At 41.2% G+C, this 25,403-nt stretch overlaps 2 protein-coding genes and 1 long non-coding RNA gene across 3 annotated transcripts; 1 reads left to right on the plus strand and 2 right to left on the minus strand.

The window, feature by feature from the left end:
* Positions 1–333: 333 nt before the first annotated feature.
* ccdc191 (coiled-coil domain containing 191) lies at positions 334–17,287 on the plus strand. Its single transcript, XM_044024313.1, has 17 exons — positions 334–605; positions 2,886–2,924; positions 4,100–4,244; positions 4,364–4,516; positions 5,513–5,691; positions 6,704–6,927; positions 7,818–7,980; positions 8,076–8,266; positions 9,746–9,995; positions 10,955–11,379; positions 13,507–13,598; positions 13,847–13,929; positions 14,016–14,117; positions 14,287–14,430; positions 15,455–15,607; positions 15,821–15,975; positions 17,146–17,287. The coding sequence occupies exons 1-17, from the start codon at positions 528–530 to the stop codon at positions 17,285–17,287; spliced, it is 2,718 nt and encodes a 905-aa protein (XP_043880248.1). The 5' UTR covers positions 334–527.
* Positions 4,065–6,280, minus strand: LOC122768374. Its single transcript, XR_006360299.1, has 2 exons — positions 6,136–6,280; positions 4,065–6,024 (listed from the first exon to the last, which is right to left on the minus strand). It is a non-coding gene; the product is annotated as an uncharacterized LOC122768374 (long non-coding RNA).
* zdhhc23b (zinc finger DHHC-type palmitoyltransferase 23b) lies at positions 16,749–25,371 on the minus strand. The gene is made up of 6 exons (XM_044024301.1): positions 25,091–25,371; positions 22,229–22,383; positions 20,332–21,015; positions 19,571–19,738; positions 18,175–18,444; positions 16,749–17,817 (listed from the first exon to the last, which is right to left on the minus strand). The coding sequence occupies exons 2-6, from the start codon at positions 22,363–22,365 to the stop codon at positions 17,778–17,780; spliced, it is 1,299 nt and encodes a 432-aa protein (XP_043880236.1). The 5' UTR covers positions 22,366–22,383; positions 25,091–25,371; the 3' UTR covers positions 16,749–17,777.
* Between the last annotated feature and the right edge of the window lie 32 nt (positions 25,372–25,403).

A 25,403-nucleotide genomic window follows, 5' to 3' on the forward strand; every position in this document is an offset into this window, starting at 1 on the left:
TTTTAAATGTATAAATAAATTCATTCACAATATATTGAACACATGTATACATACAGCAACAATAAGCTCAACATGTGTTTAAGTGGTAAAACATTAAATGATGAATGATATATGTATATAAGAAAATATTATATACAGATACTCGCAAATATTTCTGTTTGTATATACTTACTTATTTAAGGAGTTAAACATGGTTGCCATAGTTACCGTACACGCGGATCTGCACACGACGTTTATTTGGAACATGTAGTCCTGACAGGCGTCGATTTGTATTACATTTTGGTCAATGAGATTGTCTATTTCACTACATTACCCAGAATCCTATGCGGTCAAAAACAGTAGCAGTTGTGTACACGGCTCCTGTGCTTTTTCCTGAGCGCTTTGTAGCCACTTTGAGACATTTTTTTTGTTGATAATACATCGTTCAACATCGGTTTTTATTGTTGACGTATAATCCTGGTGGTCATGTACACTGTGCTGAAGTATGTGACAAGTCACAGTGCAGGTAAAAGCCTGTAACAGAGCCGATGATGACGTCCTCAGGGCATAACCCTGACCTGTTTAAGTGGAGGAGCTTCAGCAAGAGTAAAACGTCATCACACAAGGTGAGTGAAGTCTATGAAATAAAAGATCTACACTAATGTGAATGTTTAGCCTTGTTAATGTAATCCAATGTGCAATCTTAAATAATAATATAGAACATACAATAGTTGTATAGGTTGGTCATGTTCCTCTAGTTATTTTCCTCCATGTAATTTTTCTGATGAGGAAATCCAACTTTCCATGCATATAAATAAACCAAACCTTCAGTCCGATGTGACAATTCAAAGATTTATTTGCTGTCACAAATGTGTAAAAAGGCATAATAAGATAAGATAGTCCTTCATTAGTCCCACAGTGGGAACATTTACATTGTCACAGCAGCAAAGATAGTAAAGATAAAGATAATAAATAATAAACATGCATTTCCACATGTGAATGTACAATATAGAAAGATATTAGCAATATGACTATTAAAAAAAAGTTAAAATAGAATGTACATTATAGACAGATGCCAGATTATATAAAGTGTAGGCTTGACAATTGACATGTTTGCTAGTTTTTATTTCTTGTAAACATTTAGTTAGTTTGAGTTTTTGTAATATGGAGTATAAATATAAGAAAGTAGACTGCAAAGAAAGGCTGCAAAGGCAAGAGTAGACATAAATTATTATGACTATACATATGTACATATATATGTATATACTGTATATATTTATATATATATATACATACATATATATATATACATATATATATAATACACACAGAAAAATATAGCAGGATTCCGTAAGAGTATAAAAATATTGCATTTCCTGCGAAAGCCAAATGTCCTAAAGATGACAGTTTTAAAAAAGCCACAGCTTAGCAATTTAACACACACACACACATATATATATATATATACATACATATATATGTATATATATATATATATATATATATATATACATACATATATATATATATATATATATATATATATATATATATATATATATATATATATATATACATACACATGTATTTGGTGTGATAGCCATTTCCAGAGATAAATGTTGGGAGAACTAAGGACATCGCCATTGATTTTAGGAAAACTCCAAAGCCACTTCTTCAACAAAAAAACCAGGGCAGCGCTATGGAGATGGTTGAGTTTAAGAAGTACTCGGGGACAGTGATCAATACAAACTTGTCCCATGACCTCAATACAACAACAATCAGTAAAAAACATCCCTGCTGAGAGTTGGGCAAAAAATTGAAATCCTTTAACACTGAAAAGACTCTCATGGATTTCTTCAACAGGTTTCATACTGAGTCATTTTCTCGAACCCTCTCGAGGAATCTCTTTTTATGGCTCCATCTCTGTCTCAGTACAAAACAAAAGTAATGTGTCCAAAATTGTAGAAGGAAGCCAAAGCAAAGTAATTGGCACGCAGCGGCTCTGAGTCACACAAGTCTGTGACAGTCAAGTTTTGCAGAAGCCGAGTCTTCGATCCTGTCCCGTTGTTGTCGTCCAATTCATTTATCTTCCCCGGAGCAGAGGAACGAGCCTCGCCAGAAATGAACAGATGAAAAACCTCCTTTGTTCCATGTGCATTTAATGCTGCCAGTGTGTGCTATAATTGCACTTTATTGACCGTGACTGACGTTTGATTGGGATTGTTGTGAGTCTTTTGGTTGTGCTGCTGTGTGCATCTATTGTTTTTTGTGTTTATTTTTGTTGTTCCTGTACTGCCAACTGTCTTTTGCAGCACCCCCTCACGACCCTCATGTGGAGAATAAAGCGGTAGAAGATTGATGGATGGATGGATGTACTGACAACTGCAAAACAAATTTCCTCTTGACAGACAATAAAGCCGAACAGTTTCAGCCTAATGTGACAGAAAGTACAGATTTGAATGCACAGTTGTTCATTGTCTTCCAATTTTTTAGCTTTTCAGCATTATTCAAATCCTCCGTATAATGTGACCCTAGGGATTTGTGACTGTTAATAGCGCGAATGGACTCGTGGCTCGTTTCATATAGTGCCTCACATGCCTGCAGCCTCTGACAGAGATAGTTGAGTTGCTGAAGGACTGTCATTCACACGCCTTGGAAATGATTTTGCAGTAATCTGATGTGAGCGGCAACGGCTACTAAGCCGTCCGGGGGGAAATGATTTGCAGACTTGAGAGACTTCGGCTCAGCCCTCAATTTGCACGCTGCACCTGCAGTACAAGGTCTTCCGTGAACTGTCAAGACATGTTAATGCGTGCAAACCGTTACCCTATGGACCCTGGACCCTATGGTTTCGCTTTTCTAACAGTATCAACACATATGCCCCTTGTTTTTCTTTTCGATAACAGGTGCACATGAAGAACGGTGATATTGATCAATGGAGGAAGGTGAGAAGATGGTGTGCGGTGGTGCAGCTGTGTACAGATGTGGCTGGAAGTGTTGGCTGTATTTGTAGGATCCAGTGATACTGGCTAAGAAAACTGCAAAACATACACCTGAGGACGAAATTATTAGACCCCCCCCCACACACAAAATGTTATTGTTTTAAAAGTATTTCCCAAATGTTGTTAAACAGAACAAATCTGTTTTTTTAAAAAACACAGCTAGTTTTATTTTGGATACTTGCATTATTTGACTTCGCACACAGAAATTAACTTATTCCACAAAAACCAACTCACTCCAGTTCCTGACGCTGTGATAACTTTGTATATCCTCCTGTATTCTCCGGCTTTGTGAGCGTCAACAATCCTTTTTCCTCCAGTCTAAACTGATTTATTTTATTTTTGGCACAATGCTTTCTCAAGTGACACCTCTCAAACACTTTACCAAAGATTTTATACTGTGTGTAAATTGGGAGATAACCCTCAGTTTTAACTTGGTTAAAGTGAAGTTCTGAGCACACCGTTGCACAACAGTGGTTTGTGCCATGGCTCAATAAAAGTTCACTTCTTCAAGAGGGCTGATCATTTTGACCCTAGTAGTTTTTGGTTTTTGTGGAATAATTAAATTTCTCTGTGCAAAAACTTGATGATTCTTTGCTCTGTCACAACCATGGAGGTTGGCTACAGTTATGTTATGGACTTTAAGCTTAATCTTAGTAATCGTTATAACAGGAACATCAAGCTTGGAGATGGTTTAGTTACCTTTATACTAGGGATGAACCGATACTGGTCTAAATCACTGGATCAGATATCGAGAGATAAAAAGGCACAATCCAAAAAAATCATACATATTACACGTTTCTGACAGTAAAAATGTAAAATGTATTTATAGTTGTTACAGTTGGAGAGTTTTGTCTTTGTAATAGCTCCAAATGGCACAAAGGTGTTGCTAATTTTTAGTTTTAACGGTCTAAATGGACATTTTCTCCCTTATGTTCTTAGAAACCTTTTTTCTCCTGTGTCCATGTCCAGCATGTTGTACACAGTGATGAATAATTAAATATTTCAGCATATTTAAATAAGCTGAATGACTGACTGTATGATTGACAACACTATAGTCTGTGTAAACGTTGAGTCAACCCAGCATTGATGTGTTTTTGTTTATTCTGAACGACCCTCAGCGTGTGGAGTCGGCCTCCGAGTTTGCCGTCTCTGAAGTCTTCTCAGACAAGAAGAAGAAACCTCCTTCAGGAAGCGGCGGCGGCCGCACTGTGCCTCTGCAGAGCTGTGACCAGTTAAGAGATCATGACGACGCATACAGTGAAGGTTAGTCAGTCAGTAACATGTAAGAGACGTCTCTGGAGGAGTGATTCATGTGTAGTGGAGAGTGTTGGCCTCGTGCAGCAGCAGACGGATCATTGACATGTGGGCGTTGTGTATTGCAGCTCAGGCTCTTCTTGGTGATTGGCTCAGCAGTAAGTTGCGGCTGGAGCTGGAGATGGATGACGAAGATGACCTAATGTGCTACACTGAGACTGAAGAACCTGCTGCACTGGCTTGTTCCCAGCCCACTGCCATGAACTATGACAACTTCAATGGTATATACACATATACACACATATATATATATATATATATATGTATAAATAAAAAGTGCATTATATTATCCGATTTGATAATTCGATAGATTCCATAGATATCAATCAAGAATAAATTGAATTTGTGGTCTTGTGGTGATAGTGACATAGTGGCTACTGATAGAGACTATAAATGCTGTAAAGGTTGAACCAGGACATCTTAAAAGGAATAAGTCAAACAAAAGATTAATTCCCTAACGTTGCACCTCGACTGAAGGCGCAGAGAACACAAATATAACCACACAGTAAGTTTGACCTGAAAGTCAAGCGTCAACCTTTTTCCAAGCCAGATAATTTCAATATTCAATGTTCAGTGGATGCATGCACTTCCAGTTTTGAATAACCTACTCCCACTGGGTTCAGTCAGGATAGAAGTCCATTATACATCATGTAGTCATATACAGTATAGGGTTATTTATTTGTCCATTTTGCACATTTTTCCATATTAACATATTAAGTCCTGTAGCCTTTTCTTTACCATTTTTAAATGTCTTCCAATTGTTTTCCTTCTTTACAGGCACCTCATGGGTTTGCTGTGATTTTCATTAGAATATGAAAAACCACCAGCAGGGACTTAAAACTAGACAATATTTTGCAATTGGTCACAGTGTGAACTGTATTACTATCATTTGTTTCAGTTGGTGTCTTCAGAGTTGACTGTAAAATGGCAGGGACAGGCAACCAGTGATTATGTTTTATTTTGTTTTGTTTGTCACACTGTCCTGTCTTTTAGGTTACCTCACATGGCTAAATGTGTTTGTACTGCTGTGAAAATAAGCCTGGCCGTGTCCACTGTCAGTCTGCTTCAGAAGAACCACAGTTGTTTTAGGCAGAAATGATTAGATTTGTGAAATGAAATGACATGTTTGTAGCGAAAGAAATCAATGAAAAAATCACCAGAATCACTTTTAAAATGTGACCAAATGCTTTTTCGACTCACTTGACAAACACACATAGACCTCTACAACTGTCTGGCTGAGAACAATGAGTGCAGCACTGTTAACCACGTCCTACAAGACCTGATGGAGCAAGAGCTGTTGGACTCTGGGATGATGGAGGAACTGGCACTAGATGTAAGTCAAACAAGGAAGAAGTTCAGAGACCCGCTCATCACCATGGAAGCACGCCACCAACAGGTTCGTCTCAAATCTTCAAGCTGTATGCAATATATGTATTTTTATTCGGGCCCAAGGACTCGTGGTGCGAGGACCTATTGTAATTCATGGGGGGAAAAAGTCCAGACCTCACCCCTCTCCCTCACTCAACAATCCCCTCAAAAATGACCGCAAAGCCACAGAATAATAATAAGTAAGAGGGCACGTGCCGCTTCAAGGCCAAATGGCGGCTAAATTCAAAATGGCAGACCGCCTTCTGGGTCAAATTTGTGTCCGTAGACGTGTTCAGGATCGGTCTCTTGTGTCACGTATGAAGTTTTGTGGCAATGTATGGTGAAGTTATAGGGGTACTTCCTGTTTCGTGGCAAATGGTTGAAATTCGCTTTTGAAATTCGTTGCCATGGCCCCGCCCTTCTGAATCCGCAAAACCTTTTGTTAACTTTTTGTCTTTGATGTGTCAGGTACAAATTGTCATACTTTTTATGTCGGTATGATAAACGCTCTCAGACGAGTTTGTTCGTTTATGAAGCGTGCAAATGGCTGGAAGACGGATGCCGAATTTAAAATGGCCGACTTGCTGTTGCGTTGAGGCCATGGTCCCAATGGACTTTGTTGTTCGTCTTGGGCTGTTACAAGTTCCCACCAAGTTTCATGAAATTTGGTGCAACTTAATCTTGGCTTGCTCCATCCACGTTTCACCTTAGGGGGTGCTATAGTGCCAATATCACATTTTCGCCAGACCTGACCTCTGTGCAAAGTTTCATGCACGTTAACCCCCTCAAAAATGACAGCAAACCCATGGAATAATAATAATCTGAAGGTAAATAATAGGCTTCTCGTGCAAATTTGTGACAGGAGCCGTTTTGGCCCCTAGCATTTGTGCTAATGTTCTGTGTTTTATGTCACTGTCTCACTGTTATCACCAAAAGTCTTCCAAGCTGCAATCAAAGACTTAAACACTGTTGGTTAGAAGGAAGATGGACACTCATCTTGTTTTCACTTTTCCACTAATTGCCACTGATTGCCACTGAAGGTGCGAGAGAACAGGGCCCAGCGTGATGCTGAGAGGCAGAGGCAGCAGAGGGAGAGGGAGTTTCAGCGGGCTGCCAGAGAGGAGGCAAAGAAGAGGGAGCAAGTGGCAGAGACCAGGAGGAAGCAGGAGTTAAGTAGACAAGAGGAAATGGTGCAGCAGGAGATGGTGCGACTGCGACGCCAGATGGAGCAGAGGAGAGGCCTAAAACAGCTGGTGAGACAAAGGTATAGTCTCCATAGCAACCTCTTGGTCTCCGCTTAAGTGGTCACAACCATCCCCTGCATCTAAAATTAACCTCAATTTCGCCTTCCCAGTGTGTCCTGATTGGCCCACCTGTCTGTAGTGGATGGAATGGGCTTACTGGTAACTTGTTGACATGCACATCTGTGATGAACCAGTGACTCCAACTGTTGGGGAAGATTTCCTGTAGATCAGAACAGAGACAGCGTATTAGTACTGACCAAAGCTGTACATCATAAAATACTTGACTTCCCTATTACTAAATTATCTCCATAATATTACTTTTTACTGTATGTACATTATGTGTGTACTAATGTTATAGTCACAAAGTGCTTACCAGAAGTAAAACACAGAAAGAAAAAACATGGATGTGGCAACTGAGTTAGTTTTGGAAGTATTTTGTAAATTTTGGGCAATAAAATTATTTATGGTTTATGTATTAAGTTAAAAAAAAAAAGCAATAGGCGTTATTGCTTTTATTATATTTTTAATAGAGTTTTTTAATAGAGTTTTGGGAAAAAGTAGAGAAATTGTATTAAAAGGTCCAATGTGTAAAATCTAGTTAAAATTACTTTCATTTAATTTGTGTTCAAGTGTACAATCACCGGATTGTATGAATTGTTGTACACCAGAATGAGCCTTTTATATTTATATCAGGAGATGGGTTATGATTTTACAATAACACACAATGGACAAACTAAACATTGTTTGAGCTTTAATGCCAACTGAGAAATGCTTGCTAAATTTGACATATTTTATGCAGCAATTATATTAGATTATATACATTTATTTTATATCGACTTCCAATGAATTCCTCTGTGATCTTAGGGACTATCTGTCATCTATCTTTGAACCCTGTTTGTTTATTCCACAGAGAATTTGAGAGAAAGGAAGGACAGACGGCGAGTGACCTCCTGTCAGCTCCAACACTTTCCACACAACAAAAGCAGCAGCAGCAGCAGCAGCAGCAGAGGGTCACAGAGCAGCTTTACAAAGTGCAGAAAATCCAAACCGTTGTTCACATGAACAACCTTAAGGTCAGTCCCGGTAATACATGTGTGCAGGCGTACTTACAGTTAAGTACCAATGTAAACAATTACCCCCCACTCCTATACTTGTGTGCATTGTTTAGTTTCTGCAGAGGCATTTCTCTGCGTGGTATTCAGTGGTGTTGGACCGGAGGTTACGTATGGGGAAGGCCATGGCCCTCTCAGACTGGAAGAGGCAATTGAGAGCATGGCGAGGCTGGCGAACAGTGGTGTGGGCAGAACAAAAACAAAGGGCAGTGGTGAGAACAGAAGAGGAGCTACGGACTGAACACAGGCAAGAACAAAAACAACAATAACAACAGTCAATTTACTCATCCTGCCCTTTTTTATCTGTAAATAACAAACTGCACATTTCAACCTATAGGAGTAGAACTGTGACAGTAGAAGTTTAGCACACTAACTCATAGTCACCAAATATATCTGCACAGATCTTTCCAGCATTTTACTTAAGATTTACATTCACTGGCCTCTTCTGCATAATGTGCACTGGATAAAGTGTGGAATGGTTCTCAGCTGCCGCTGCCGATCTGCTCGAGGTTTGACAGGTTGTGTGTTCAGCTCTTTTGTGACGGGCGGTTGTTTGAAATACTGTCTGTGTCGATTCTCATTCACCCCCAAGACATTTGAGCTCTCATCCCAGAGCACACACTGGAGTTACAGTTAGCACTGTCCTCACCAGCAACGTTCAGAACTGAAGAAATATCTTTGACCAAAGGTAAAAATTCTCCAAGAGAAGTCCAAGTTGCTACTAATTCAATGGACGTTTGAGAAATATCTCAGTTACTGTTGCATATCCAAACCAGTCATTCTTCTCTGACCTCTGGCATCAACACGGCATTTTCACCCAGGGAACTGCTACTCACTGGATGTTTGTCTTTTTCAGGACATTTTCTGTAAATCCCAGAGTTGGTGAAGGATGTGCATTAAAATCCCAGGAGATTCCAGGCCCATCTGGCACCAACAACCACCTCACCTTTCATGTCACTTAAATCACCTTTATACCCACCCCCCATTGTGATGCTCGGTTTGAACTTCAGCACAGTCTTCTCGATCATGTCGACATACCACAATGCACTGGCCAATATGTTGCTGCCACGCGATTGACTCAAGATAAAGTAAAGTACTTTATAAAGTAAAGTACTTTATCTTGAGTGCCTGCTTTGGAGTTTTAAAAAAAATGAAGAAGAGGGTGACTTTAAAACTATAATTTCTCTGTCAATTCACACCCGCTTTTCACAAATTTAAATGTGGGAGCTCCTGAAAGCCTCCCGACGCTCACAAACCAATTTAATCTATATCATCAACCGTTCTTGAAAAAGGACAACTTTAAGGACAACCAGCTGCAAGTGTCAGTCTCTCTCTCTCTCTCTCTCTCTCTCTCTCCTTCTAAGTTTTAAAGGTTGATTCCACAAAAAGACTGCTTTGTCTAAAGGTTTAATCCACCCTAATTGGCTGCAAGAGGCAGGCACGATCAAAATTTCAAACTTTCGGTGATGTCATCTGATCATCTGATAAAAGTATTAGTAGATGAATGTTGGGAGAAACCTTGACATGGCCCTTAAGGTGTCAAGCACCTGTCCATATGTACCTAATAAAGGGGCTGGTGACAGAATATCTCTTGGAAATGTCTAGTTTGCCTATTAACAAGTATGGCAATATCCAGGCCATCTTTATAAAAAGTTTGGGCGATTCTGACCTTGATCAAACGGTAACTGGTGTTTAAAATTACAATGATGACTGTTTCTTCCTCCAGACAATGTCAGCTGGCTATGGAGAGCGACCGAAGGCGGCTGCTTCGTCAATGCCTGAACGAGTGGCAGCGATGGTGTTGGGTGGAGAGGGAACAGCGAGAGCTTTTGGCCCAGCAGCAGGAAACCCGTCGCAAGATGGCGGCTTTAATCAATGCCGCGTCTATGGGCAACCTCAAGGCTGTGGGAACCAGTGCTTATCAGCCAATAATGTCCTCACCTGAGGCACTGAATCAACCAGAGACCACAGAGGAGGTGAGAGGTGCACTCACAAATCGTTATATAATCATAAAATTCTACGTTTTTGAAAAAGTGAGTCAAATATTACGCAGCGGACTCATGACTTAAACATCAGGTCCGTTCTTGGCAGGAGAGAAAGGCAATAAACAAGTGTGGGGACTGAACTGGATTAAAAAGAACACTCTCCATGTATCAACAAGGGAGAAAAACTTTCCCTGTTAAAGAATCCAAACAACTTTGAGGGTGAAATGGGGATAAAAGTAGTCGTAATGTTCATATAAAAGGACAGCGAGGGGGAAGGAAAAAGGAGAGAAAGGTGTCGTCTAAAGGAGGGTAAGAGGTGAAGCTGGAATCGTAGGAGTTGATGCTACAGAAGAAAGAGCACATACTCTCCTTGTGTTTCAGGATGTATGGTTTTAATTTCCCTGAGATAAATATACAGTCGAAGCAATCTAATCAAATTATAGAATTGAAGATGATGATTTTGACCACTTTTCTATTTACTTTTTTTTTTTTAAGTAATAAACATCAGGATATGGAATTGAAATTCTAACAAATGTGAGCTTTAATTAATTCATGTGCAAACATGGAATCTGCTTTTGCAATCACAAATAACTAGTGCGGTGCCCGATAGCTCTTGAATCCAAACCCTGCCAAAGTTGTCCCTGCACACACTGGTGACCTTAATACGTCACAGCCAAGTTTGAAGCCTATAAGACAGTTTAAGTGACCCTTGCATTATAGATAAATTGATGAATACTGCACTGTTTGTCGTTCTTCCTTATATTCTGGGTTGCAATTACAAACAAAAACATCAATAGCAGTTCGCGCAAGGCCCTTTAGTTATTTATTTCGCCATAGTTATTAGCCTCCAAGATACATCATTACAAATGCTCTTGCGTCTTGCTCTACAAATGATTTTTCCCCATCTATAATTCACCTATTTCTGCTCTGTTCTGTTTTATTTACTATAGGATGTTCCCCAAAGGTCAGCCACTTTGACCCCCAACGCCTCTGCACTTTTGAAGGATAAAATGCCTGTGGGTGCCATGACCTCCAAGCCCACTCAACCATGGCAGGTGACCCGGAGGCACGTAGCACCCACTGCTTCTGAGCTCCACGGCGCTCGGCAGAGAGACGATGATGGTGCCTTCACCTGCCACAGAACCGCTGCGGCGCCCAGCAGCAGCTTCGAGAACAGACACGCCGCCCAGCAGCAGATCATCACACAGCAAAGGAAGCTGCTGAAGGAGCAGCAAGAGCAAATTGCACAGCTGAACGTGGAGAAGAGCAAGATGGGTTTGGAGATGGAGATAAAGAAAGCCAAACACCTCTCACAGCCATCAGTGCGAGGGGGCTCGAGAGCAAAGAGCCACACCGTTGATTGCACACAGCAGAGGTAATGTCCAAAGCACGGAAGCTCTCTCTGTGTGAGGCTTTGTTATATAGAAAGCTTCACGGGTTACATTAACTCACATAATTCACCGGAATGATGAACAAAGCAGCCTCACCTTATCTCACTTTCCTCACCTGCACTGCTACTCTTATAGAAATGAAGATGTCCATAGACTTATCATCAATGTGAGATTACTTAATGAAAAAAATAAGTTATTTAATTAGGTATGAGGATGTTCTCTTTGAGGTGTCATGTGCTGTAGACTAATGTGAAGTATTCTAATTATTATGGGCTGTTTATTATATAAGTTCCTCTTGAAAAGAGACACTATTGAACAATGCCAATTAAATTAAATATAAGCACACATACTGTCAAAAATGCGCCAATATTAGGAGAAAATCATTTCACCCTTCTTCCCTAAACCTAGCAGTGCTTTGTCTCTCACTGCTCCGAGAGCCTAATGACGCACAACATTTTTTTTTCCCCCCCGTTATCGATCGAGCAAAAGTCCACAACCTCACAGGCAGAGCAACAACAAAACCACACAAAAATAGGATTCACTCCACAATGCGAGTGCTGCCTTTTAACCAGAGACCCCATATAAAACTGGACAGGAATATATTGAATGAATCAAAGGGCACTATGGGGTGACTCCACTGTAAAAATAACTCAGTTTGAGTGGAAGTGGAGGCTTCTTCCTCCTGTTCTTCTGCAGTAGCACATGAGTTTCGTAAATGATGTTCCTATTTAGAGGAAGGTGGAAGATAAAGTATGGCACATAATTATTATGAGTGGACATCAGTGTAATTGACAGCTGGTATCGTCCAGCAGGAGCCTGGTTGCCAGGTGACGCCTCCAAACCTGTTACAAAACATCAACATGGTGCCGCCAAAATTGCAATTCTAAATGCCTCGCAACCAGTTGCCACTTTGCTTGACATGAATCATAGATCTACACCAGCTTCAAGCAACTTTTAAGCACTTTCAAGGTCAATTTATACCAATATATACAAACTCGCCTTTCTGCATGGAGTTTGCATGTTCTCCCTGTATGTGCGTGGGTTTTCTCCTGGTTCTCCGGCTTCCTCCCAGGTGTACCCCACCTGTCACCCTATGTCAACTGAGATTGGCACAGCATCCCCGCGACCCTCCTGTGGAGGATAAAGTGGTAGAAAATGGATGAATGGATGGATGGATGGATGGATTTATGGATGATGATTAAACTTAACTTTTTACCACAGGTGAAGCAGTTTTAGCTTATTTCATTCCTCCATCTCATGAGCAAACCAAGTCCAGCCACTAGATAGATAGATAGATTTCCGAGCACATCATCCAGAGTTCATACAAAGCACTTCCTACACATTCAAATCTAGAAAATACAATACACAATACACAATAATGCAATATATGATTGAACACACACAATATAAAAGGGATACAGTAAAAGAGCCAATGGGAGGGAGGCGAGCAGCATTTTCACACAATGAAATCACTGGGGCATTGTTGGTGTATGTGGAGTTTAATCAGTGCAGTATGTCCATGTTATACAGTGCAGTGTGAAGCCCTAGTCTCCTATTCAACCCCCTTTTCCACTCTCTGCAAACCCTCCTTGACAGAGCATTATAAGTTGGACAGTGTTCCTAACTCCACATGCCCCAAATGTGCTATTAGCTCTAAAACTCTTTCAAGATGATGAATTAGGTTAGCTCACTCCGTGGTCCACAGTCCAGTCTATTGGCAGGTTTTGGTGTGTGTGTGTGTGTGTGCAATGTTTGGAAGCCAAGCATGGGCTGAATATTGTAACCCCTTATCCGGTGCTTGCTGTGCTTATTAAATACAAATCACATCAGAGTAGGTACAAAGAGGTTGTCAGGGTCAATGTTCATTCAAGGCTTAGGTAATTGTATTTCTGTGACAAAAGATAAAATATGTTTTTAACCTCCATTTACAACGTCAAAGAGAGAGCGGAAAGTAAAAGGCAAAAAAAGTTCTGCACTCGGTTGAAACTCATTCACAGATTTATATTCATATAGTCCGACCCTTAAGTCTGAATCACATTTCTCAGACGTACAGACAAGGTCGTGACATGTCTTTGTTTGTCTGCTCATGGCTATGAATGCTATTGCCACAGGGCTCTGAAAGAGACTGAAGAGCCTGACGGTCTGTGGACACCTCCAAAGAAAACTGTCAAACACCAGACATGCCCTCATCCAAGCATCACAGGTCAGTCTGCAAGTTCCTCGCTCTATGCAAGATTCAACGACTTCTGTACTCAATAAGAACACAACGGGAACTTTACATGGAAAATGAAACCTGTGCAGGAAAATTGCAAGACCTTGAGAGCCACGCACTGACATAAAAGTCTGATAGTAGATAGAATAGAAGTATACAGTACAGTACATAAACACACTCCTGTGACTATTGTAGATGAAAACCATGTGCTCAATTCACCTTTCTTCCTCGCTGTGAAGCTATGGAGGCCCGTGCACGTCAACGCGCAGAGCGGAGAAAGGAAATCGAGGAAGTCAAGCTAAAGAAGGAGGAAGAAAAGCTGGTAAGACATTGTGAAGTTTTGTATTTGTATTGTTTGATTGTAGTAGATTAGTAGTAGACACAAATTTTACCAAAGACTATTTCCAGGCTGAGATGAAAGCTGCAGAGGAGCAGAGAGAGAGGGAGGAGAAGGAGGAGAAACGCAGGGCAGCAGAAAAGAGGAAGGAGGAGAAGAGGCAAGGAAGAGAGGTGAGACGTGTTTCAGTTTTTAACAATATTATTGTGAAAAAGCTCAGTGGCACAGAGGACAAGACATCCTCGTGTTCTGACTCATGTTCAGCTAAAGTAAGTGACTTGGTAGTGATGGTGCTCCGGTGCATTGAAAAAATCATTGTTTCTTTCTTTGTTGCGCGAGTAGAAGGAAGAAGAAAAACAGAGGCATCTGAAAAAGCAGCAGGAACAGCTGAAACTAGCCAGTCAACACAACAACAGAGCCTTGTTGCTATGGAGAGGTCTGGCCCCATGGAAACACCTCATTCAGCTCCAGCATGCCAACATGCAGGTAGATCATCTGCCATGTGGCCGCACAACGTTTCAGTCCTCAAGAGCTTATCACATATCAAAAACCACAGACTGAACTGAAGTGTCCGAAAGCCTCAAGTGTCACTATTTGGCAGACGACATGACAGTTTCTGCCACCAAAGGTCCATTGTCTTATTGAAACAGAAAATTCAGCTTTACGCTAAAAAGTAGCACACAAAAATCCAAGTTGGCATAAATTGAATGTGGATACTAAAAGCCTGGCTGATTATGGACTTGCTTGAACATTACAAAGAGCTCATACAACATTGCATGAGAATCATGTGCCATGTAGGGAATGACTGCAGTCTTAAGGAATAATTTAAATAATTTAAAGCTTTGACATTTTTCTCCTTTCATGCATTTGCCTTTGCTGTCAATGGAATGATTTATTCTTTTACTGCATTTTTGTTTTCCTTTCTCCGACCATCATTTTATTTCACCAATATCTGGTTGTACAGCTCACTTTGAATTTCAGAGGCGTTACAAAGATTATTATTACTAAGTACGACAAACCACAGGCTGCGTATCCACAGGCAACCCACTCTTCCACATTTAATAGTCTGATTATTGTGTGCAGTGAGCAAACTGTTTTGGTAAAAATACTCACTTGGCAGCGGACTTTAACACCACAAGCCAACGATACAAAACACAAAAACCTACAGTCCATCAACACACTTTAGTCATGCAATTCACACTTAGAAGCCCGACTACACACACACTCTATTGTCACTTCAAACACTGAGTGACAATACACAATAAACAGAATCACAACTTTGTAGCTCCATTCCCTTGACGGACTTTGTCATTTCATCTTTCAAAATGCCCTCTTTTGTCGCATCACTGTAAAGAAATGCAGTAAAGCCCTCTGCATACATGCTTCACAGCAAGATTTAAACCCTCTGGGCACTTCATCTTTTCATAACACTCCATTATTTCCTCCTGGCTCATGTGATTGTTTGGATGCATTTATCATTGCCGCCGCTTTGCTTTTCAATCCCCGCCAGCTGGCCGAGAGTCATCACAATCTCTTCCTCTTGAGGCAGTGTACACTAGGCTGGCAGCAATCAGCAAAAGAGTCGCTGTCTGAGAAAGAAGCTTCTGCTGACCAACTGCACCAGCAATTTCTGCTTCGGAGGAGCTTAAGCTGCTGGAAGAGGGTGTGTACACACCTTTGCACACACAAACACGTGAAGTACTCTAAACTGGATTGCAGTCTCCCTGTCTACTTTCACTGACACGTCTGAATCTCCTCCTCCACCTGCTCTCATTTTCACAGATTCCCACTTAGTCAGATTAATCGTTTGTCTTTCACTACAGTTAAGTGTCACATTTAAGTATCCTCGTCTCTAAGTGAGCGCCGTCTTTTTCAGCTGAAGGACTGGCGGATGATTCGGGACGAGCGAGCCGAGCGCTTCTATCGAATACGCACACTGCGGAGGTTTCTGCTGGCACTGCTGGACCATGTGACCCAGGAGAGGCTGGTGCAGTGGGATCTCCAGGAGCTGGCTCAGGAGCACAATAACAGGTCTGCTACCCACTGACTTTGCCATATGCTCACTGTATGGAGGCTGTAGTGCCCTCGGCTAAATAACGGGCGTCATTAAATTTAACAGCTTGTAAAAAACTTTAATTACAAGCTGGATTGTAATATCAGACCAATCAGATTACAGAACACAAAGAAGCTACAGCACCTCAAGGGTCCTGAAGATATTTACATTAGTTTTATGACTTCTGACGCCTCTTTTTTAAAGTATTATAACAAGTTTTATTTGCCCACTTTTGTTCCATAGATTAGGGCAAGGGGTCGCCACTAGAACATGCACCGCATGAACAATTATTAGACATTTACCCAATATGAAATATAAGAGCTTTAGTGGTGATTTGACACATTTTCACGGCTCATTTCTGTGTGCGAGATTGAAAAGTACAACTAAATCTCTGGTCTTTGGTGAGGTGTTTCATATCCGCAGTTGGCTGCAAATGTCATATTGTATTAGAATTTATGGAGTCACTTTTGCCACCGCAAAAAGTTTAATATGGTTAAATTACTTGGCAGAGCAGAGTGGCTCTGGAGCAAATGGTTTGTGACTCCAGGTAAGAGAAACTGTGTTTGCAGCGATAACTCTCCACCTGGCTATCTCATACTCAATTAATTTTGGAATATGGCTGTAACAAGAAGAGGAGTATGTTGCTATGCTGCCAACTTTTTGAGGATGTACTTAAGGGCAGAAGAAATATGTGCTCAAAGCAAACAAGCATGCTAATGTCCACACAATGACGAATGCTGATAAGCAGGAATAAAAGTTTGCCAAGTTCATCTTTTTAGTTCAATACACAGTACACACAGTATAACTCTGGCTCTTGAGAACATGAGCAACCACATTTGTGTTCCATTGTGTTGAACAATATTATACTATAACCTGTGCAGTCCTCCCTGCTTCTTAATGGAAGCCAGAGTTAATGATTGCTTTGCTTCAACATGTAAGTGTTTGTGAACTTTATCTAGCGTTCTGAAGTCGGCTAAATGGCCTGCAGGTGAGTTTCGGATGGCTGCCCAGCTGCCACTGTGAATGGGCTCCTAGTAGCATCATGTGAAATCTCATTAGGTATTGTCAACTCAGAGGTCCCTATAATTCAGTTTCTCATTGCTCACTTGCTCTGTTCCCATCTGTCCCTCCATCTGCGTGCGATTCAGACGGGTGTTGTGGCGATGTTTCCTGTCCTGGAGGCAGCTTCCGTGTGTGCTGCGCGAGGAGAGAAAGAAGGAGGAGCGGCGAAAGAAGCTGGGGCGGAAAGTGTCCGAGGTCCTGCCGGATTTCTGCTCCTATCTGCCGTAACGCCGCGAAGAGAGAGTGACGCTGCCGGAGATTAACTGCAAACTCCCACAGAGGACACAGACTCATTGCAGTAGCTGTGACATTCCCTCACACAAACACAACATGAAAAAACACATTTTTCACATAGATTTAATAAAAAATAAACCAGTATATTTTCATAGAGAGTGGTGTCAGTATGAGGATGCAAATAATGGACAAAAAAGAACAGTTGGAAGTGTTTAAGTCAGGAGTCTGCACCAGATCATTAAATAGAAGTAACTTCTAATGCATCCATAACCATACCACCAGTCATTACGCTTAATGCAGACATTTGCTGAATATTTAAGTTATCCATAAATATGCATGATACATTTCAGAAGGCCAAGTCAGTTCATTGCAGGGAGATCATCCAGGAAATGATGCTCTGAATCACTGACCATTTCCAGAAGCATCATTATGCTGCCGGGCTCTTGAGAAAATGTCCCCGTGAGGATCAACAGATCACTCACTGTCACAGTTTTTCTTCTTTGTTGACGACTCCAACCAAGGCACTAGAATGTAGAGGAAATATAAAGACAACGTTCAAGTCAAAGGAAGACATCCAGTGATCAAGGTGGATGAAGTAGGCAGTGGTGGAAGGAGCTCAGAAATGTGAGTGGACGTAGCTGCACAGAGGAGATGAAACTTGTCCGTGACATTAAAAGGCAGTAAATGCATCTTATTGTGGAATGTTGTTGTTATTATTATTGCTATGTATTACAGTGGCACATCAGTATCTGCAGACACACAGTGAAAACATTCCTGTTAACAGAAAGTGACCAGCAAAGTCAAGGTTAAAGGGGCCATGCTGCCATCCAGTGGACAGGAACACAGCAGCAGTAGCCATACTCCTATATACATTCTCTTACACCAGGTCTGTTTGGAGAGGAGAGGGAGAGTTCACTCTGTCTCCCATGGTCATGAACTCGGCCCAGTTGCCGCAGAAACCTCGTGAGTAGACGCCAGTGTCCACGACGAGTCCCCACAGGGCTCTCCGAGCGGTCTTCTCTCGCAAAGCCACGCGCGCCTCGCGCTCCGTCACGTTGTAGCTGACATTGATGACCTGCACCAGCAGCAGGTGAAGCAGACCGCCAGTCACGATGCTGCAGTACCAGGCACAGGTGAAGCAAAGTGCAGAGCTGGAAGGCAGACAAGGGGAAATGTTGGTTACAAACCTACAGCAACATAACAATGAATCACAATACTAACATGTACCAAACATACAAGGTTATTACTCTTTATGTAATCAAGAGTATCACTGGGTGGGTGGGGGGTGCTTGATTTCAACTACAAAAAACAAATTTATTCCTTGTCTGATACTATTTGTATCTTTTAATATAAATCTATACATGAACAGAGCTACAAGTGGACATTTAGACATGTAGACGAGTTTAATATTGAGATTCACCTATTTTAAGCATGTGCTGCCTTACAGCAGTGCCACGTCACAGCACGTGAACTTCTTTGTGTCCACTCTCTCAAAGCAATGAGCACAAACAAGTCTCTCTGTCCAACCACTTGATGGGGTTCACCCCGAGACACTCTGTAAAATTGATTTTTAAATAGTGTCTGAAAAATTGTGTCTGTTTTTACAGTGCCTTGGGTAAAAAAAAATTTTATATGAGCTTTAAAAGAAGGTTATTTTGCCCTTGATTGTTGCCAAAAGACAAATCTGCAGTTTCCTGTTTCCATGGGATCCATTTGAAGCGCAGAAAAACCTTTGAACGTGGTTTAAGTTTCGGAGCCAATTATTAATGTGTGCTGCGCAGAATGGCTTTGTAGAAATGTTTTGGGTTTTTTTTTTATCCTGAGTGACCTAACAATGCAAGTGGCTCTACTATAAAGGTTGCCAGATTTGACAAATTACTTCAATATGAAACTGCTGCTTCGCTGTGTGTGTTCATGCACATACACATAACTGCCATAACTGGTTAATTTTCTTGTCAGCAACAGACAGAGATTGAAAGTTATAACACGTAAAGTTAAAATAAAAGGACCATAAAACCGTTTTACACCATTTATCATCACAATGCTTGTATGTTTTTAAAATACCACTATAAACCACAATAAACTAACTTACTCATCCATTTATTGGAAGAATGGACTAAATTAAACACTAGGAAATTATTTTTTTAATGCATTGGAAAGATGTCATGTTTGAAAGATATGCTGCTACATCAATCTTGCTCAAACACTGAATATGTCACTTTTTGAAAAGACAAATAAAACACTTATTAATAAAGTTGATTAGATTGTTTCCAATACCTGTACTGGTTGTAGACCTCGGGGCAATACAGCAGAGCAGTAAGCAGGTGTTGTGTGGGACAAACGCTCCGCAGCACCAGGCTGATCCCATACAGAGACGTCGAGAGGAAGCAAACGAGCGTCAGCAGGAAGCTGCGATGGTTGGCCTGACCCACACAGCTGTTTATCCTGCTCCCCGTGATGATGGACGGGAGTCACACACACATACAAGTACACACAAAACAAGACAGAACATTGTATTGAGACCACAGGGATACACTTTACATGCAGGAACACATGAATAGTGGAAAGTAGGAAGGAGATGGCAGCAAGAAAGAGTAGTTTGTTTAAATAAATTGTCGAAAAATGTTTGACTATGCTTCCAAATCCTAAAATTTTTTGTTTTGTTCAAAGATATTAATTTAGTCCAGGTTCTTTAGTTAGTGTATTACTTAACTTAAGTATTCACTTTTAAGGAGCTGAAAAATCCAGTATTTTACCAAACTAGCTGGAGATTGATTTAGTTATTGATTCGTCCTAAAAGGAAGTGTTCTCCTACAGCTAATCACAAGATAATTATAATAAATAAGGACAGTGCTTTTATAAAACAGTTTAAGGAGTGATTGCAATTTTTTCACATTTATTGAGTGAAGTTTGTGTAGATATGAAAAGCTCACAAGTAGACAAGGAAACTGCAAGTGTTTGAGGTGTGAGGAAAAAGTGAAGGGAAACGGCAAAGACAGGCAGAGGGAGAGCCAGGCATTTTAAAAAATGGAACCCACCAGACACAGTGGTGGTCGAGGCGCAGCACGCAGACACCACAGATCCGACAATGTCCCGCCCTCGGGGGTCGCACCACCCTGCACACAGGACACCAGTTCCTACTGTCCTTCAGCTCTATTCCCGACTGCTCCACTGAGCCAGACCGGTTGTTTACCGTCATTGTCACATCGTGCCTCCCCCCATTGACGGCAGGGTCCCTGTCTGCCAGAGGGCTGTAATATGTTACTGTGCTGTGGACGGCCTCTTGGTTCGGCAGCACAGTGCCAGGTCCTCTCTTACTGTGGATGAGAGCTACTAGGGTGAGGATGACCCCGACAGTGACCCCCAACACCTGGACGGGACCAATATCGCCGCGGGGAAACACCTCAGTGAGGAACAAGTAGTACATGTAGGCCAGGGAGAAGAGAGCCAGGCTGAGGAAGAAGAGAGTCTGTCCCTTCTTGCGGTGGGTGAAGTAGTAGTACCACAACACCAAGCCGGGCAGAGCGATCAGGCTCACGATGCCGAGCAGGAAGTGGAGAGCAGCGAGATGCAGCAGGACTGGAAGGAGGATAAGAGGAGGAACAACAGACAGGTCCAGTTTCCGGGCTCCACCCCACAGCCATGGCACTCGAATCCTGTCTGTGACGACCTCTGCCACCTTCGAAAGAGATTCAGGTTTCTGGGGCTCCTTCTTCAGAAGCCTAAAATTTTTTGATTTTTACAAAATTAGCAAGCGTTGTTTTAAAGAATTAATATATATCCTTTTTTTTAAATGGCTGGCATTTTCACATATCATGGCAGAAAGAGTTCAGGTGTCATTATTATCTATAACTTTTTGAACCTTGTCAATGTGAATTCAGGTTCTGCATCCTTTGTCGAGTGCATTTGGAGGTCAGAAGATGTGAAAACGTGTCACAGCGCAGGAACAAGGCCTTAACCTTCCAGTTTGCTGGAAATAACAATATATTGAAAAGCCACCAGGGGGCGACATCACTAATTGCAAAAATAACTCAGTTTGAATGGAAGTCTATGGGAAAATTAGCCTGGTTCTCATTTGACTTATGTCAGCAAATCATTCATCAGTCACATTTTCTTTTGGAATGATTCACTTTAACAAGTTCCAGGTATTCTCCAATAGAATATGATATCAACTTTGTAAATGATGTTTTAATTTAGACAAAAATAGAGAATAAAAGTGTGATTGAGAGATTCCGAGATTGAGGCTTCAAAACAGGAGCTCAGATTCTTATGGGCGATGTCACTACCAGTTGTCACACAAGTCTACTTTTGCCTTGAAAGCTATAATAAGTAATCGAACCTTCACAGCCCAACATGTTCCAAAATTCATTGGACTTTGTGAGTAAGTTAGAGGTAGGAACACTGCCCATAGATCACATTTAACAATTTAATTCGGCCGACGAAGGCTGCAGGCCCTGAATGAGACGTACTTTATGATTTGTATATAAAAATCAATGACATGAAGACTCTGAAAAGTGAAGCCAGAGCATCTTAACCGCCTCCTGGTGAGTGACTATCTGCAGTAATTACGTTAGTAAATGCGTCCGACTACAAAAAGATAAGCTGTCCTTTACATAGACTCAAGACAGCACCTGAATCTGGTACATGGCTGTGTCATATAAACTGTGGATACATCAACCATCTTTTCTTATGGACTTACAATTTATACTCAACAAAACTTACAGCGGAGATAAAAGACTAAAAGACGAATACAACTCAATTACAGTTTGTCTTGACAGGGACATTTTACCCATACCTTACACTGCACAAAGCTGAGCTGACCATTTTCCATTGTTTTCTGACAGTTGGCTGATAAATGAAGAAAACGTGACACACAAACCGTAACTCAAAAATAATCAGTAGCAGCCTCTCACAGTTGAACACAATATGTCTCACCTGTCAAAAGCATCATCCAGGTCCTCACAGTCACAGCAGCAGGCTGCTACATGGCTGCGCTCTCCGTGTCTGTTGACGTACTCACAGCAGCACAAGGTCTCGTCTTCCTCCTGCCGCCTCTTGGCTCGTTTCTTCATGACCAACCGCTTGGCAGCCTAAGACATGTAAAACTACAGGTTAGTACTTTAATAATCAACAGAGCTGGTTTACCTATTTTAGGCATTATATAAATTGCAGGGAAAATAATCAGAAACCTTGCACACAGGTGGTCTTGTCACACTTTTATATTATATATATATTATAAATTGGTAACAATAGTCTGTACAATTTTGGAAAACAGTGGCTCCAGACGGATTTTCTAGCACAATTTCTAAAACTGCAGTGCCTGCTGATATAATCCTCCCTATTCAACTGCTCCCTCGCATCTGTCACACATCTGTCATGCTGTGATGATTAACAGCTAAACAAGGCTCTCGGCTCTTGCAGCTTTTGCCAGAACTGCTGGATATCAGCAGAAGTGGCAGCAGCGGCAGCATTTATAACAGTCCTCAGCATCTCCTCCATCACAAAAACGCCACTACGTCTGAGCAAGCGTAATCCTTCAGCTAAATTAAATCTCTCTGCTGAGGATGTGATTTTGTGGAGGAGGTCTGAATGAGACTGATTACCGAAGAGTTCCAAAGCATGACATCGTGTGTTATTGCGATTAGTCGGATACTGATCAACCCAATAATGAGCAGCAGTGTGTAATTGGTAAAGTCTTGAAGGGCCTAAAGAGAAGACAGATAGGGCCCTGCGCTGATTAATGACTGTGTGGTAGCACTCAACAACACATCTGCTGCAGTAGATTCATGGCATGAATGAAGTCCTCAGCAGTTTTATCTGCTATTGTTACACTACAGAGACTTTCTGTGTGTAATTTTGAGTGGGAAATGCTGCAGGGAATAAATCGAAAAGCTTTGCAGGGAAGAAAAAAAATGCATATCACATGTAAATATACTGTAACGCAGGTGGCTGCTGTTGAGGGAGGCCTCACTGTGATTAGCAGCTGTGAATATATTCATTAGACATGAATTACCCAATTAGTCATGGAACAGATGAGGTGCAGTGCTTGTTTGGCCTGTCTTTACCTGAACCTGTTACTGTTACGGGAGAGAAATGGTCCATGAGGATGGCATTGTGCTTACAAATAGATTAAATGTTAAAATGGGTGTCCAAACACACTTTGGCACATCTAAAAGCACACCTGAATAAATCTGTGGGGAGGTTTATAATGGTTTATAACATTAACTTTGTTTTAAATCAATTCTAAATGCCTATTTTCTCTTTATTGACTGATTATTGGCTTGCAGAATTTCATTAGGGTTTTGTTTTCTGTTCTTGTTGAATAAAAATAACTGACTCTCACGAGTGAACAGATTACTGTTTCTCAAAATTGTCAAATTAAGAACTGAACATAATTCTACATCATGGCATAGTTTCTTTTTTTTTATTTTTTAAACTTTTTATTTAGTATTTTCAGTATAAGCGACAATTAACATATAAGAAAATAAAACAAAAACACAGACAAAAACAAGGGGGCTCCTCAGTTAAAAGTCCTATATATAATGTCCAGTGACTTTGCTTGTGAGTGTGTAACGTCCTCAGATGTTTTGATAAAAGCAGTCATCATGGCATAGTTTCAACAGTGTAAGAAACATTCCTCAGAGATTTTGGTCAAGTTTGACATGGCAGCATCATACAGTTGCTGCAGATTTTCAGCTTAGACATCCATAACGCCAATGTTCTGTTCCACCACAACCATTATGGACTGCGATCTGGTGAATGTGGAGGCCATTTGAATAGAGTGAATTCACAAATTCATGTTCAACAAACCAATCTGATGTGCACCATTAGGTCATAAAGGCATAAACATGGTCAATACTCAGCCAGGCAGTGGCATTTAAACAATGCACACTTGGTACTAAAGGGCCACAATGTGTGCCAAGAAGTACTGTACTGTCAGTGAATGATGAGGACAGGTGAATTGGTGTTAATCAGTGAGTGGGTAAGTGAGTGAGAAAAGTTAAAGCATTTGTGACCTTTGACCCATTTTAGCAGATGCATTATATGTATGTTTCATTTTGTCAGCACTTTAATTTGTAAAGGTTTGCCTTTAATTAAAAGCAATTCATGGGAGATATTGAGTCCCCTTATCCCTTTTTATTCCTTTTTGCACAACACAAGAAAGAACCAAAGCCAGCAACTTTTTTTTATTTTAACTTGAGCACATTTTTAGACCAGTACTTTTACTTGTGCTTCAGTGAAAATGTATCAAAATAGTGGTACTTTAACTTCAGTAGAATATTTCAGTACTCGTTCCACCTCTACTGGTACCATACCACATTCAATGTCACTTAAATCCCCTTTCTTTCCCATTCTGATGCTTGGTTTGAACTTCAGTAGGTTGTCTTGACCAGGTCTACATGTCCAAAAGCATCGAATTGTTGCCACGGTGATCAACCGAGTGGATATTGTATGGTAACAACAAGCAATTATGTACGTGTACCTAATAAACTGGCAATATTTCTGCATTGTTAACTTTGCGTATACTTCCTGCATTTAAGCGTAACACCGTATAAACCACTACCATTGACTGTTGAAGACAGTGTGGCTCAGAAGAACTTGCTTTGTTGTGTTCAGAGTTCTCCCCTGGAGGCTAAAAACATAATACTTGTGTGGAAAGGTTTGTTCGATTTGTACCTGGAGACGCGCCGTTGTCTCACGAGGTAGCCGAACAAAGCGTCGAATACGACGTAAACACGTCGTCAAAAAGGACAAAATAACAAGAGATATGGATATTAAAACAAAGCGTTCACATACCAGGACACTGAACTGCTACATGAGGACGCTTTGGAATCAATGTCGCGTGAAATGACTCGGCTCCGCCGGGCGGGCTTCTCCTCAGCGGAAGTCTCTTTCCCGGTGACTGCTGCCGTGCCGTCGCATCCGGTTTCACTGCGGTGTCGTAGAACTCGCTAGAATATCAACAGCGTTTGTTGGGCTGGGTTCAAGTGTCCGGGTTGATGCAAGTGGGTAACCCAGGAACCGGGGTTCGGGTTTCGTTTGAATACGGTTTAACCTCCTGACGTCGAATGAAGTGAATTGACCCCGCCCACGCAGGACGCACTCAAAG

The sequence above is a fragment of the Solea senegalensis genome, linkage group LG1 (genome assembly GCF_019176455.1).
Source record: "Solea senegalensis isolate Sse05_10M linkage group LG1, IFAPA_SoseM_1, whole genome shotgun sequence".
Classification (NCBI taxonomy): domain Eukaryota; kingdom Metazoa; phylum Chordata; class Actinopteri; order Pleuronectiformes; family Soleidae; genus Solea; species Solea senegalensis.

Bases quoted from the DNA above. Each gene is read 5' to 3' on its own strand.
- zdhhc23b (XM_044024301.1), bottom strand. From the start codon at position 22,365: ATGAAGAAACGAGCCAAGAGGCGGCAGGAGGAAGACGAGACCTTGTGC. The intron at 19,739-20,331 runs GTGGGTTCCATT...CACGGGGAGCAG, and splicing joins CTCGACCACCACTGTGTCTG to GATAAACAGCTGTGTGGGTC. The intron at 18,445-19,570 runs GTATTGGAAACA...TCTGCCTTCCAG, and splicing joins GAGGTCTACAACCAGTACAG to CTCTGCACTTTGCTTCACCT.
- ccdc191 (XM_044024313.1), top strand. From the start codon at position 528: ATGATGACGTCCTCAGGGCATAACCCTGACCTGTTTAAGTGGAGGAGC. The intron at 13,930-14,015 runs GTAAGACATTGT...GACTATTTCCAG, and splicing joins AGAAGGAGGAAGAAAAGCTG to GCTGAGATGAAAGCTGCAGA. The intron at 15,976-17,145 runs GTCTGCTACCCA...CGTGCGATTCAG, and splicing joins GCTCAGGAGCACAATAACAG to ACGGGTGTTGTGGCGATGTT.